Here is a 14017-nt window from a genome sequence, read left to right as displayed (position 1 = left end):
CATCTCATCCTCCAGTAGGCTAGACCAGACTTTTCACTGCATGGGGACTCAGAGTTCCAAGAGTGCAAGTGGGGAAGCTGCAAGCCTCTTAAGGCCCCAGCTCTGGAACTTGCATGACATTACTTCTGCCACATTCTGTTGGTAAAAGCAAGCCACAAGGCCAGCCCCAAACTCAAGCAAGTGGAGAAATAGACTCCACCTCTTACTGGGAGGTATGGCAGCTTCACGTTGCAGTAGGATATGGCTATTAGGAGGAGTGACTTTTTATTTTAACAATCTGCCACTGCTACCCTCTCACCTCTGCCCCAGAGTTGAGAATGGTTTCAGCAAATCTGTTTTGTTGCAGGTGGATAACTGCATTGTCTTTTCTGCCAACTTTTTACATGGATTTTCAGAAAACGATCTTGTTGAGTGGGTTTTTACTGGGGGCTTTTCTATTGGCATTTTGTCAATAGTTTCCCCACACCCAACTCCATGTCATTATTTCTGGTCACAAAGACCCTGAAGCTGGCCTGTACCTCATGTTGGATTCTGTAAAAGAGCAGAATAGAGCCCTTAGAACATATGCTGATCTGGGGAGGCGGGCAAATGCTATACCCTGCTGATGGGAAACTCAATCTTTGTGTCTCTTTACGATTGAGCTGTCTCCTTCCAACTTTATTCCCTCTAGTTTATTGCAGTTCTTCTCCCCTCCCCTTTGGTTGGACCCAGGCTGTGGGGAGCAGTCTCTTTGGAGGTTTTGCTGGGCAAAGATCCAGGAGATGAGGAGACAGTTCTCTGGTACAGGGGCCTCTTTGTTTCAGAACTCAGCGCTGACAGTTTTATTCCCTGAGGCATCTGCTGAACTCTGTCTTAGTTTAGCAGAATGTCAATGCTTAGAGTTGTCCTACATGAAAGAGGGAAGGAACGTCACTGCTGTGGTTTACACAGGGGACGGCTCTTGTAGTAAACATCTTCCAGAGCTGGAAGCTCTTGCTGGCAGCTTAGGATATGCAAGGGAGGACGTCCAGCACCAAAGAGCGGTCTGAGTGTGAGCCAATGTTGTTCCTGATGTTTTGGTTTTTGAAGTCTGCAATGTTCTTAGCTCTATAATTTAATGCATCGTAAGGCCTACTGTTCCTTGGGCAGCAGGAAACACTGGCTGGAAGGAGGAGGATTCCCAGAGGTGAGCTCCAGGCCTGCGTCTCCATGACTAGCTCTGTGCCCTGGGAAAGTCACTTAAGCTCTCGCAGGCTCAGTCTTCTCCCCTGTAGAGTGAGAGCTCTTGTGATAATGGCACCTGACTCCTAGGGTGCTATGAAGATGAAATGAGGTGGTGCAGGGAAAGGGCCCAGTGCAGGGCCTGGCACGTCGGAAAGTCCTATGAACGATGAGTAAGTGCAAGGACATGGCCTCTATGCACCAGGCCCACTGGAGAAGTCATCTACGTGATGTGGCCAGGTAGCGTGGGGTGCTTAGAGACTGTGGTGATCCTTATGTTTGTGCTGCAGAATTCCTATCTGCAAGGGAACCAAGAAAATAATTACAAAAGGACACACCTTTCATTACGGCAGAAGTGACTGTTTCTGGAGTAGCTGATGATTGAATTTAGGATTTTCCGCAGAGTCAACACTTGTGGTTTAAAATGTAGTAAAGTCAGTGAGTGAGGCCAAGGATTCCACTAAAGTTTCTCTACAGGAGTCCAGACCCAGAGATGAGGCTATGGGAGCTAGAGAAAGACAGGTCAAGGGTTACATGTTGGGTACGGAGATGCTGAAAAGGAAATCAGCAGATGATCTAGACTCCCACAGGCTAAGATTGGAAAGTGAGCTTAAAATCTGATTTAGGAAAAAAAAGAAAAGTCTACACAAAAACAAAAAGATAACAAAGTGATGTAACCAGGAAGAACCAGGGATAATAGTTATTTTCCAACGTAGTGCAGAATTTAGGGAAATAGAAACAGTGCTTGAAAGAGACAGAGAGAGAAAGAGAGAGAGCGCGAGCATGCACAGCTAATAGCTAGGTGACATGTACATTTTCACTTCCATTTTGGATGTAAATAACTATTTTGCAAAGTTTTTAAAAGACAGTGCTTTATCCTGGTTACATACTTTAATTCAAGAAGCGTTTTTTGAGGCGTTCTGTGCTCTAGTTTCTAAGGACAGAGATAAAACCCCCAGTCTCTCTGCTTGAGGAACTTAACTTTTAGCAAGGAAGACGAATACCACCACTCCTTAAAAAAGACAATGCAGTATGATAAGAAGAGACTACACAAATGATTAAGACCCAGAGCAGGGAATGACAAACTCCGATGGGGGGAGTAGAAAAGGCTTGGGGAAGTCTTTTAATAGAGAAAGACATCTGATGGGGTTTTAGAGAATGAATAGGAGTTTACAAGTAGACAAAAAAATAGAGGGCATGGGCAGCCTAGGGAGCGGATAGCATGTGCGAGGACATATTTGGGGCCTACAAGGAGCTTAGTGTTGCTTAAAATAATGACATATGCTTTATTCTTGTTGAGTATTATTTTGGTTATGGGATTAACGAGTCAGGCTGGAGAGGAAGGCAGAAGTCAGTGAGCAAACAGACTAGAGTCCGAGTGGTGACTGGAAGTTGGTGAAGGGTTCTAAGCGAAGAAGGCACGTGCCACCCCTTGCATTTTGGGATGATTCCATTGCAGCATTGTGGCCAAGGGGAGCAGGGGAGCAGTAGAGTAGAAGTGGCTGAGTCTACAGGGAGGGAGGCCAGTTAAGAAGCTACTGGAAAGAGTTCAGGAAGGGGATATTGATCACTTGAGCTATGGCAATAGTCTGGGAACAAGGAAGAGGGTATGGGTTCAAGGGGTGGAAAAAAGGTATAGTGGACAGGACCTGGCTCCTGGTTTGGTAGGAGAGTGTGAGGGAAAGGGAGGAACTGAGAATGCCCTCAGATTCTGGCTCAGGAGACAAGGATCATGGAGTGAGCAGAAGAATGGAACTGTGATAAATTTGGTTTTGAGCATGTTGGATATAAGAGGCCCATAGGACAGCCCAGGGGAGGTGTTATGAGGCATCTGGGGCTCAGCAGAGGATCCTGGGCTGGAAACAGAAGATTAGCTGTGAGGCTGCAGATGATGGTTAAAAGCCATAGGAATAGATGGAACATGGAGAGAGAGGACAGAGGGAGAGGGCAGAAACCCAAGGGACATCATTGAAGGGGAAGCAGAAGTGGTTCTTGTCTCACTGCTCAGAGAGAGCTGTGGCCTGGACCCAGGGAGAAGACAGTGAGGAGGGAGGGGGCATCGGAGGTCCCAGTGCTGGAGAGAGGGCAGACAGATTGGAAGGTGTCCACTGGCAGACGAGTGGTGATGGTTGCTGATGGGGTCAGATCATCGTTGGACTGAGGAGTGAAAGAGAGTCGAGTACTTGGGGAATGGAGACAATACTTTCTAGAAACTTGGTTAAGAAGGGAAGAAAAAAAACAAGGTGGTGACTGGAGGAGGCGTGGATTCAAGGACAGGTCTAACATCCAGGAGAGGCCCCAGATCTGGTAGCAGAGGCCCCAGGTCTGGAAGCAGAGGAGGAGGCTCAGAGCTGGCAGCAGACAAGGGAGCAGGCGGGGTGTAAACCATGCCCACAATAGGGTCAGCGCTCAGCTGGCAACCTGGTTTCCACTTGTCTAGTTTAGAAATGAAGCTATCATTTTAGATTTCAGTCAAGTAGGAGTAGAATAAATGTTAGAGATAAAAGGGACTGCCATGACCATCTCAGCAAATTTCTTATTGTTTAGTGGGGTAAACTGATGCTTAGAGAGGCTCAGAGAGGGGAAGAATCTTGTCCAAGCACACACAGGCCTAGTGTAGAAATGTCTGGTCCAGGGCTCTTTTCACTACTTCTTGTTCTCTGCTTTTATCTCATTTTCCATCTGATTTCCCTCTTACCAGCAGCGCCTCCAAACTCTGACCACCCATTCACCAACCTGCACTTGCTGACCAGCCCCTGAGAGTCTCACACTGGACCAGTTCCCAAGCTCTCCCGGGGTGGCTCCAGGACTTAACTATGCACAGTACTTCCTAATGCACAGCTGCAGGGGGCGCCACTCACACCGTGGTCTGTCTGAGTGGAGCTCCCTGCAGTTGTGCAGCACGGTGGCTCTGGGGCCTGGACCTGTCGGGGCTTCATGGAAATGCTCAGGACACATCCCTAAGGAAGCTCCTGGGCTACTGCACTAGGGCATGTTTTTACACTTGGCAGAGTCATCTTCCCACTGGAAAGCGAGTAGGCAGCTGATGAGATGGAATGTGAAAATGCCAGCACAAGCGAAGGAAACCTCTTCAGTCATGCCAGCCTGGGACAGGCAGGCCAGGAGGCAGGAATGTTGATGGGGTTGTGGGCAAGGGAATAAAGCCTGGAAATCTCAGCACGGACAGACTGATGGCCTTGACTTTTCTTTCTCTCTCCCTTTTTTTCCTTCTTGTAGAGGAGTTTTCTTGGACACCATCCTCCCCCGTCGAGATGACAATGGCGTCAGGCCAACCATTGGCCAGCGCGTGCGGCTCAGTCAGGGAGACATAGCTCAAGCCCGGAAGCTGTACAAATGCCCAGGTAACTATGAGCCGAGGGGACTGCCAGCACCTCCCTAGCATCTCCAAAGCACAGTCCCTGTGCTGGGAAAATAACCTGGGGGACCTAAAGGGACTATTCCTTGGCAGCTTTAATTATTTCTGGTGTCCTTCTGGTAGGAGGTGCTAGGCAGTATAGAAAGGCAAAATGATGACATGGTGGCAGGCAGTGAAGAGAATAATAGGTCTTAGAGTTCATAGGCAGTTTCATGAGAGGCTTCAGACTTCTCTGGCAAAGCCTTTGTGTCCAGAAGGGGAAGAAGGCATAACAGAACAACAGTAAATAGGGGCACACTGCAGTGTGTGCCCCATAACAGTAAGAGCACCTCTCCTTTCTATGGAACTAGGGGATGTGGGTTTGGAAAAACAAGAACCAAGCAGGATTTTGCAGGAAGACAAAGAGTGAGGGAGAATGCTTTTGGGAGTATGGGGATGTTTCCCAAATGCTACAAGGTGGAGGGAGTCTCAGTGCTATTAATGAGCTTGTTGCTTTGGTCTTGGGGCTTTCCTGGCCATCCAAGGTGCTGGTCAGTGGCCAGGAGTCTGCCATTGAAGATGGGACAATACACGGGGATTGGAGCAAATGCCTGTTCCCCGGCCCATTTGGAAGTGTTCCTTCCCCTTGGATTTGTCCCGTTTGTCTTCCATCCCCTTGGCATCATCATCATACACACACCGTCTGAGCTCTTCTAGACCCCTTTCAGCTCTTGAGCCTCAACGTAAAGCATTGGTTATGGCAGCTGAGATTTTGCCACTGATGGGTGAGAATCCATTTCAGTGGTTTTAGGAGGATAGAAGGAAGTTCCATTACCAATAGCCTTTCCCAGACTTCCAAACCAGACACAGAGTTTGATCATGAGATGAAGTATTTGAAGTGAGGACCATCTTAGAAAATCTGGGCTATCACATTACCTTACTAAACAGGACCCCAGGGCATGCAAAGTGCTGTGTGGGGCTTGCTTCCTCAAGAAACTCTAGAAAATATGTCCATCCAGCTATTAGTCATCTGGGGGCATGTTAGGGCTGAAATGCAGGACACACATATCATATAACCTTGCTGAATTGAACGGGAAACCTTACAGCATTCCCTGGGAAATGCCATTGTATTTATTCCGTTATAACGTTTATGCCGCTTACTTCCCAAAATGATTTGCAGCAAAATACCGTGGAGCCACACAGTAATGTATTTGTTCTTGCAGAATGTTTATGATTATTCTAAAATAATTTCCATGGAACCCTTGGGGGTGTTGACTGCCAGGCGTAATCCTCATGATGCCTGGCAGTTGTTCAGTAATGTGATATTGAAGCCCCAACATCCAGGATTTCCTGAGGCTGATAATGGTCGGTTCTCCACATACCTCTTCCTGCAGCTCCAAAAAATATGGAGCTTCCAGTAGTTCCGAGTAGTAACTGAAAGCTCAATCAGTCGCCATGCAGAGGTTGAACTGCATGTAAGGGAAAGATGCCTAAGGATGCTGGATCTCCACATGTTAGGGTTGGCCACATAAGAGGAGGGGGTCTCAGCGAACCAGTGTCTGTCTTTGGAGTCTGAATCCCCAGGCATTAGAGAAATGCAAAACCTGTAGTTTCCAAGGATTCATACAGGTACCCTTCTTTTGTGAGGACAAATTAGGGGAAATACTTTTCACATACATAAAGACTAGGTTCTAGACTCATAACCAACCCTGAAACGTTCAAGGGCAGAATAGCCTGCTATAGAAGATTCCAGCTCCCTGTGCCTCTGCATTTTTTTGTTTTCTTGACTGCTTGATACCAGAAGTGAGTAGCAGAAAAAGAAGAGGAAAGATTTAAACTAACAACTGAAATAAGTTTCAAAGCATTTTTTTTTTGTCTTACCTACTTGCACTTTCTTTCTTCTTTCTTTTTTTTTTTTTTTTTTTTTGAGACAGGGTCTCACTCTGTCACCCAGACTGGAGTGCAGTGGTGCAATCTTGGCACACTGCAATCTCTGCCTCCAAAGCTCAAGCGATTCTCCTGCCTCAACCTCCCAAGTAGCTGGGATTACAGGTGCACACCACTACCACCCAACTAATTTTTGTTTTTTTAGTAGAGATGGGATTTCACCATGTTGGTCAGGCTGGTCTTGAACTCCTGACCTCAAATAATCCACCCGCCTTGGCCTCCCAAAGTGCTGAGATTACAGGTGTGAGCCACCGCGCCCGGCCCCTACTTGCACTTTCATGTTCTCTCTGCCACCGATATTATTATTAGCAATAATAATGTCTATTATATATGAAGCACTCACTATGTTCCAAGCACTGAGCTGATCCATTTCATGTAATGCACACGATTTCACTAACCCTCTCAGGTAGGTCCTGACCATTTTACAAATAAGAAAACTAAGGTCCAGCAAGTCTAGGAAACTTGCCCAAGCCACACAGCTGGCCAGAGAGCTGAGATTCATGAGCTCTAGGCCATGCTCAGTCCTGAGAGCCTCAGAAGAAATTCCTGGGCATTCCTTTTTGGCTCCCAGATCCTACTTGTGCTTTTGTTAGCCAGAAAGCGTCAATCTACTTGCTACACTCTCACCAACCTGTTCCGAGGGCTTTGGCTGGTAAAGGGGTATGTTTGCTCCGCTGCCCTGTGTGGGAGCTGCTTGGGCGGGGAGAGGTGCATATGCCACATCACAGTTGTGATTTTGCTTGCGCAGCGTGTGGGGAGACCCTGCAGGACACAACGGGAAACTTTTCTGCACCTGGTTTCCCAAATGGGTACCCATCTTACTCCCACTGCGTCTGGAGGATCTCGGTCACCCCAGGGGAAAAGGTAGGTGGGAAATCCCCTTGGCAAATGGGACGGCACTCCTTGAATTGGGTGAGGTGGGAGGAATTCTTATTGTTAATAGTAAAAATAACAGCCGTTTTGTTATGAGCGCCCACCGTGTGCTAGGCATGGTGCTGCTTGCTCTACGTTCATTATTTCTGGACTTCTCAACCAGTCTCACCCATACAAATGAAGGCTGGCATGTACTAAATATCCACTTAGTTGTAAATCAAGCTCACAGTTCCCCCCAACTTTAATAAATACACTATTATAATGTCCTGGAATTTAGAATTCGGTGACACCTCGGATTGCTGCTCTGGAAGATGGTGACACGGGAAGCCCACAGCTGTCTTTTCTTCCCCCCAATCTCCGTCTCACTATTTGGGCTTAAAGAACATCCCTGTTGACAACCCAGTCCACTTCCCTAGGCATCTTCCACTCCTCTTTTGCAAACAGCCACACCTTGGCTGCCCCTCCAGTGGGATGGACTGGCCCAGGCATGTAGTCTACACTCAAGAAGATGGATCCAGGGAAGAGACCCTTGCATGTCCTGGCAGTGGGCTCAGAGCTGTGAGGACAGGGAATTCCTGGGTTCCTGGAGTGTGGCGTAGGAGCTAGGCAAGCCCTGGGTGGACACATTCCTTTGGTCTTGAAGATTCCATGACCCCCTAGAGCTGAACCCAGGGCAAGGATCTCTTTCACTCTGGTCGACGGGTGGGATGTTTTCAACCCTACTGCATGGCACATACTCTTGTATCCATTATATGGATGAGGAATTTGAGGCTTGAACATTAAGGAAAGTGCTAAAAGTCAAGGTAAGATATAGAACTAGGAACTGAGAACTGAGGTTTTGCACTCCAAAGTTTATCTTTTTGCTACATGTCTCTACAAATCTGAGTGTTCTTCAAGTTGTCTCAGACTAGATACAACTATCTTGGAGAAACTCTGTTCCCTAGGTCTAGGTTAGGGGATACCCCCAGTGTCCCCAGAGCTGTCTACAATCGTACCTGTTGTAGCATGTCTCATGGTATTGTCACTACTGGTTTATCTGTCCCACTTCCAAATCTTAAGCTTTTTAAGGTTGGAGATCATTCACCCCCAGGGCCCCGGCACTCCACACAGTCTGTGGCACAGACTGGTCACATGATAAATATTTGTTGAATGGATATGTGGGTGGGTGAGGGGCTGAGTGAAAAACCTGCAGCTAGGGGTGGCAGTGGGGTGTGATGGAATTTTTCAGGCACCTGCAGCCAACCTTCAGGTATTTCTAATTCATAACTTTTAAAAATGTCCATCTAAATGTCAAGTTAAGCATAGTGTGCTAACTAGAGACAAATGGCTAGGAACCATTGTGAGCATTTTCTGTGGACTGGATACTATCCTTAGCATATCATGTGGATCATCTAATTTAGTCCTCACATCAACTTCGTGAAATAGGTGCTGTTGCCATAATTATTTACAGGTAAGGAATTGGACTTGCCCAAGGCTTCTTAGTTTGTTGCAGAGTTGGGATTTAAACGCAGGCAACTGGACTCTAAGAGCTTGAATGCTTGACCATCATCTTATATTATTACACAAAGGGGCCAGGCTAGATAGACATTTGAACGTGCATTTATACACATACATGAATGCACATGTGTGCACACACATGTATACATACTTCCTTTGGCTCTAAGCATTCAAGACATTAAGTACGGCTGTCATCTTGTGTCTGAGACCCCAGACCTGTCTGCCTTAGGTAGATGTGAAAACCTTGTGCTTGCTGGCGGCTAACAGGAGGGAGGCAGAAAGGGGGAAGAGGAAGAGGTCTGATAATTTCCAAATTATTGAATTGCCCTGCACAGCAGAGAGTGTGTGGTATGTTTGAACTGTGTAAACTTCATCAAGCCTTAATTATTAGTGCTAACTGGGGACAGAGAATATACATCATTGAAATTTCTGCACCAATTATTTCCATTTCTGCTTCACCCGGCCTTCCCTAGAGCTGCTAGTAATTAGCAAACTTGATTGATTTGAGTATCACCTCTTGTTCCCCACCTCTTTCCCCTATGGTCTTTATGGTTCACTAACATACTTAAAGTAATTAGCCTGAATAATTATCCCATTCATTCAGATCATGAATGTGTTACCAAGGAAGTTGTACTAACATTTCCTTTCTGTAATTTTAAAAAAGCAAAGGCTAGAGAATTATTGTGCAAACCAGCCTACAGGTGTTACCAAGCTCTACCACCTGAATATGAGCATGGTGTGGGATAGGACAGAAATCTAAGGCACACCCCTGTCTTTGAGAGACTTGGTGTTTATTTTGGGCCCCCCTTCCCCAACTCCCAGGGAATCTGATTTAATGGAAGGAAGGGTGTTTGCTTGGTAAGAGTTTTTTTAAAAGCTTCAAAGATTATTCTAATGTGCAAGTAGGGTTGAAAAACACAGTCTAGTTTGAAAGAGGAGTGACAGTGTTGCACACACAAGCACACACATGTGCGCACACACATGCATATGTGCACACACACATGCATGCATGCACGCATGCGTGCACACACACACAATGACAGAAGGTGAACTGAACTGTTTTTTCCTGGCACTGACTCTTCATTTCCTAGGAGATCACAGGGCTTTGTGGAAGATGTGATTTGTCCTGAGATGAAACATTGGGTGGGATGGGCCCAAGGGAAGGGACGGGCACTCAACACTAATCAAGAGGGGCAGCCTGCGAGGTGTGGTTAGTGTTCGTTGTGGTATGCTAAGTGTACACTCAGTGTGGCCTGCCTGGTATTTTAAGTTGCTATTTGTCGAGTGCCTATGACGTGCCAGGCATAGCAATAAACACTCTACATATGGTTTCTTGCACAGTCCCCTCAACAGCACAGTGATGTGCGTGTTGTGCCACAGATGAGGAAACTAGAGAACAAGTATTTCCCCAAGACTCCAGAGCTAGTAGATGGAACTGAGAAGCAAATCCAGATCTAAGCAGATCTAAAGACCCTAACTCTAGAATCATTATAAGACAGAGGGTGGGGCATTCCAAAGAGGCAAAGATCAATCATGTTCATCAGGGCAATCAGACCCAGGCTTGAGGAGGGGGACACTTGAGCAGGCCTGGGGAGGGTTTCTCTGACATAGGACTATCAGGGAACACTGGGGAATAGGTTGCACAGGATAGGCTCTGGGGGCGTGGAAAGTAAGCAGAATTTCATTCATGAGATGGGGACACGGGAGCCACTGAGGTTTCCTGAGGGGTTTGATCAATATGATATATGAGTGGAAGATTGGGAGGGGTCTGGTAAACATGAGATGTGAGTGGAACATTGATCTAGAAGCCCTAGTGTGTAGAACAAATGGGGCCACAGCAGGGAGGAGTCCAGGAATCGTGTGGGAGCAGTCCAGGAGGGGGTGAGGCAGGGGGAGCGAGATGGGGTTGGAGGGGAGGGATGCGGATATCTTAAAAGAAAAAGAGCTACAGCATGGATGCTGAACAGATAAGAGGGATCAACAGTCAGGATGAAGGAAAGATAATACCAAAGCTTGGCTCCTTGGCCATCGGGGCAATGGCGTCACCTACAGTGGAGGAGGCTGGAAAGGAAATGCTTTGTCTGGAGGTGCTCTCACCTAGTGGGGAGCGGGAAGGGCAGAGGAGCAAGAGCAGTGGGGAGAAGATAGGCCAGCGTGGTGGAAACCGGAAAGGATAAGCTCTGGGCAGAAGGGTCATGGGACACAAGGACAAATAACAGTCCTTTAGATTTGGTGGGGAGGGAATGGGAACCTTTGAGGAAGCCTTCCAGCCTGAGAGTTTACTTAGAGCTAGAGGGCCCCTGGGGCTGTTTGAATATAAAGAAGTGGCTAGTGGAGGGGCCGTGAGTGGAGACACTGGAGAGAGAGGAACTGCTGAGAGCAAGGTCCCCCAGGGTTGGAAAACGAATAGAGTCAGGGGTACAGGGGCTGGGGCAGGGCTGGAGATCAGGAAGAGTGGAGACGTGGTGGAGCAGAGGTATGTGGGGCATGAGGAAAGGTGAGCCTGGGCCAGACAAGCCACTGTGCCTCAGGACAGTGGGAGGAGCCACAGGCACCTGCTTTAGTGGAGCTTGCATGGGCGTGAAAGGCCAGGGGAAATCTGAACTCTGCTCTGGGCCATCTGCCAGGGAAGCCCCAAGCTGGCGGGCTGCGGGGGGGCCAGAGCCACTTCATGGGTACAGCACCTGTGTGCTGAGGCCCAGTCCGTGGGGCTACCCAGCCCTCCCTTTCCCCCTACTAAGTAATCACCTGTTTGGCCATGGGAGCATCCGCTGCCTGACCTCAGGGATGTCCAGACAGGGCTGCCAAGATGCTCCTCATGACAATCCCTCTCTTTTCAGTGTTTATACCATAGTGTTCCCATTGGTTTGGCCCATCTGCCTTTCCCCCCTTCCCTGGGCTCCCCAAAGGCAGAGGACCCTGTCTTACTGATCTTTCTATCTCAACTGGCCAGCACAGGCTGGCACTCAGAAGGTGGTCAACAAACAATGGTGGAGTGAATGAATGAATGGACTAACTGTAGGAAGGTCTTTAGACACACCACACCTCAGGACAGTGAGGTCATGGCTGAGGGGAGGTTGATCACAGAGATGTTCAGATGCACTCAGGCTAACCCCAGACCCTTTGGAATGATTGATGATGTTATAAGATCTTCTAGTATCTCTGAACTTCGCTGACCCCTTACCTCCTTCCAAATCCTTAGTCTCCATGTGCCCTGGCCAGTCTTTTTAATGCATCTTGCTTTCTGTAAACCACCTAGTGACTTCAAAAGCTCAAGTGATTCCCCAGACAGAACCGAAGGACCCATCTCCTTCTGTTTACTCCCCATCCTGCTTAAGGTTTATTATTTAATGTCCTTAGGTTTCCTGTGAGCGTGCTTTTGAGACAACACTCCTACTGCGGTCTGAGAGTTCTGCATGCTAAAGGGTAACGTGAGAACACCGGTATGCAAGATATATCTTCCCAAACTCCTCAGGCTTTGCTGCCAAAACTCACTTTATGGTAATTCTTTGCAGATCGTCTTAAACTTCACATCCATGGATTTGTTTAAAAGCCGGCTGTGCTGGTACGATTACGTGGAGGTCCGGGATGGTTACTGGAGAAAAGCCCCCCTTTTGGGTAAGTTGACTTTAGACACCGTTAAGAGGGGAGTGATGGGATGTTCCCCAGGATGCTGTTAATGTCTGGAAGGTCCACCTTGACAGCGGTCACAGGAAACTCTCAAGGGCCTCTGTCATTGTAAAACTCGGAGCACTCCATTTGGCCACACATGTTAAAAGCCTTTAAAACTGCAAATACCCTTTGACCCAGCAATTCCACTTTTTGGAATTCATCCTAGGGAACTAATTAAGGAAGTGTGCAAAGCTCTAGCTACAGGGATGTTCACTGAAGCAGGAAAAATTGCAGGCAATTTCAATGTTCAACAGTAGGGTTTGGCTGAATAAATTATGATCCATCTTTTCAATGGAAAACTTCCCAGCCATTAAAAGTGAAGTTGGAGTTGACTACTGATATGGAAAGGTGTTCTGGTACACCGTTACACACAAAAAAGTATGTGACAAAAATAGAATAAGCAGTAGGATTCCATTTTAATTAAAAAATACATTTTCATATTAAATATACATATACACACATATATATATAATGCAGGTGTTGCAAATGTAGATGACTTCAAGGATAACATGTAAATGAAGGAGATGGGATTTGTGTAATAAAATAAGGAGGGGTGGGGGTGGTGTGGTGAACTGAACACCAAATATCCTGTCCAAACTTATTCAAAGCAAAATGACTTAAAACATGCGTACAGGCTGAATTAACTAGAAGACACCACTTTGTGATCTGCAATATAAATCTCAAGTAAAATTATAAATATACATAAATAATTTCAGGGTGATAGAGTTTTTTAAAAATGTGTTCTGTTGTTCTTGGTTTAGCTATATTTTCCAATTTTTTTATGATGAGTGTGTATTGTTTTTGTGAGATGAATACAGCATGAACTCACCCATGCAAAGTTAGCTTGGAGCTTTAAGTGAGACACAGTGGGCAGGTGGTATAACCAGAAAGGTTAGTTAGTTCACCCCAGAGAGATCTCTCGTGGATGACAGGGGAGGTTAGCCTTGCCTAGAGGACCGATGGCTCCAGTGTCTCGGGAGTAGACACTGGGACTCATTCAGCCCATGAATGGCCGCCATGGTGGAGCTGGAGAGAGAGGCAGAAGTGACGAGGAGCCAGATGGGAGGGTCTCAGCTGAGAGTGTATTGTCCTTACTCGTAGAGGGGTCTGCAGGGTGGGCTCTGGTTTGGACAAGTCTAAGTGCTCAGTGAGGACTTTGTCCCTGGCACATATTCACGTGAGCAGAAAGCCCAACTTGTTATGCTGCAGCTGACGAGCCTGAGAGTGAGCTGGTGTTGGGTGGTTGGCCGAGATGGAGATAGGCAAGAAGGGACAAGGCTAAGCTAGGAGGTGTCACTACTAGACTGAGCCCTGACTTCATGCCAGATTCTAGGGAGCCCAGGCTGGGGTAGGTCAGAAGAGGCTGGACAGAGGCGTTGGCTGGACTCAAGGTAGCCTGGCAGACATTAATCTTTCATATGACTGAGGGGTCCTAGGCTGCCACCACTAGGAGAAGTCAGTCAAGTAGTCAGC

At 47.2% G+C, this 14017-nt stretch overlaps 2 protein-coding genes across 4 annotated transcripts in view; both read left to right on the top strand.

Moving 5' to 3' along the window:
• OPALIN (oligodendrocytic myelin paranodal and inner loop protein) overlaps positions 1 to 14017 on the top strand; it is a 237139-nt gene that overhangs the window by 163987 nt on the left and 59135 nt on the right. The gene's annotated exons all lie outside the window — the stretch shown is intronic.
• Positions 1 to 14017, top strand: part of TLL2 (tolloid like 2) — a 148288-nt gene that overhangs the window by 96413 nt on the left and 37858 nt on the right. For all 3 annotated transcript variants that reach the window (XM_015147839.3, XM_028826714.2, XM_015147840.3), the window contains 3 exons: positions 4438 to 4562; positions 7251 to 7366; positions 12388 to 12490. In XM_015147839.3, the coding sequence (XP_015003325.2) occupies positions 4438 to 4562; positions 7251 to 7366; positions 12388 to 12490 (344 nt within the window). The remainder of the gene's footprint in view (positions 1 to 4437; positions 4563 to 7250; positions 7367 to 12387; positions 12491 to 14017) is intronic.

This window comes from Macaca mulatta, chromosome 9, assembly GCF_049350105.2.
Source record: "Macaca mulatta isolate MMU2019108-1 chromosome 9, T2T-MMU8v2.0, whole genome shotgun sequence".
Classification (NCBI taxonomy): domain Eukaryota; kingdom Metazoa; phylum Chordata; class Mammalia; order Primates; family Cercopithecidae; genus Macaca; species Macaca mulatta.
Note: the sequence above shows the minus strand (reverse complement) of the source record. Positions and strands in the feature narration are given on the sequence as shown.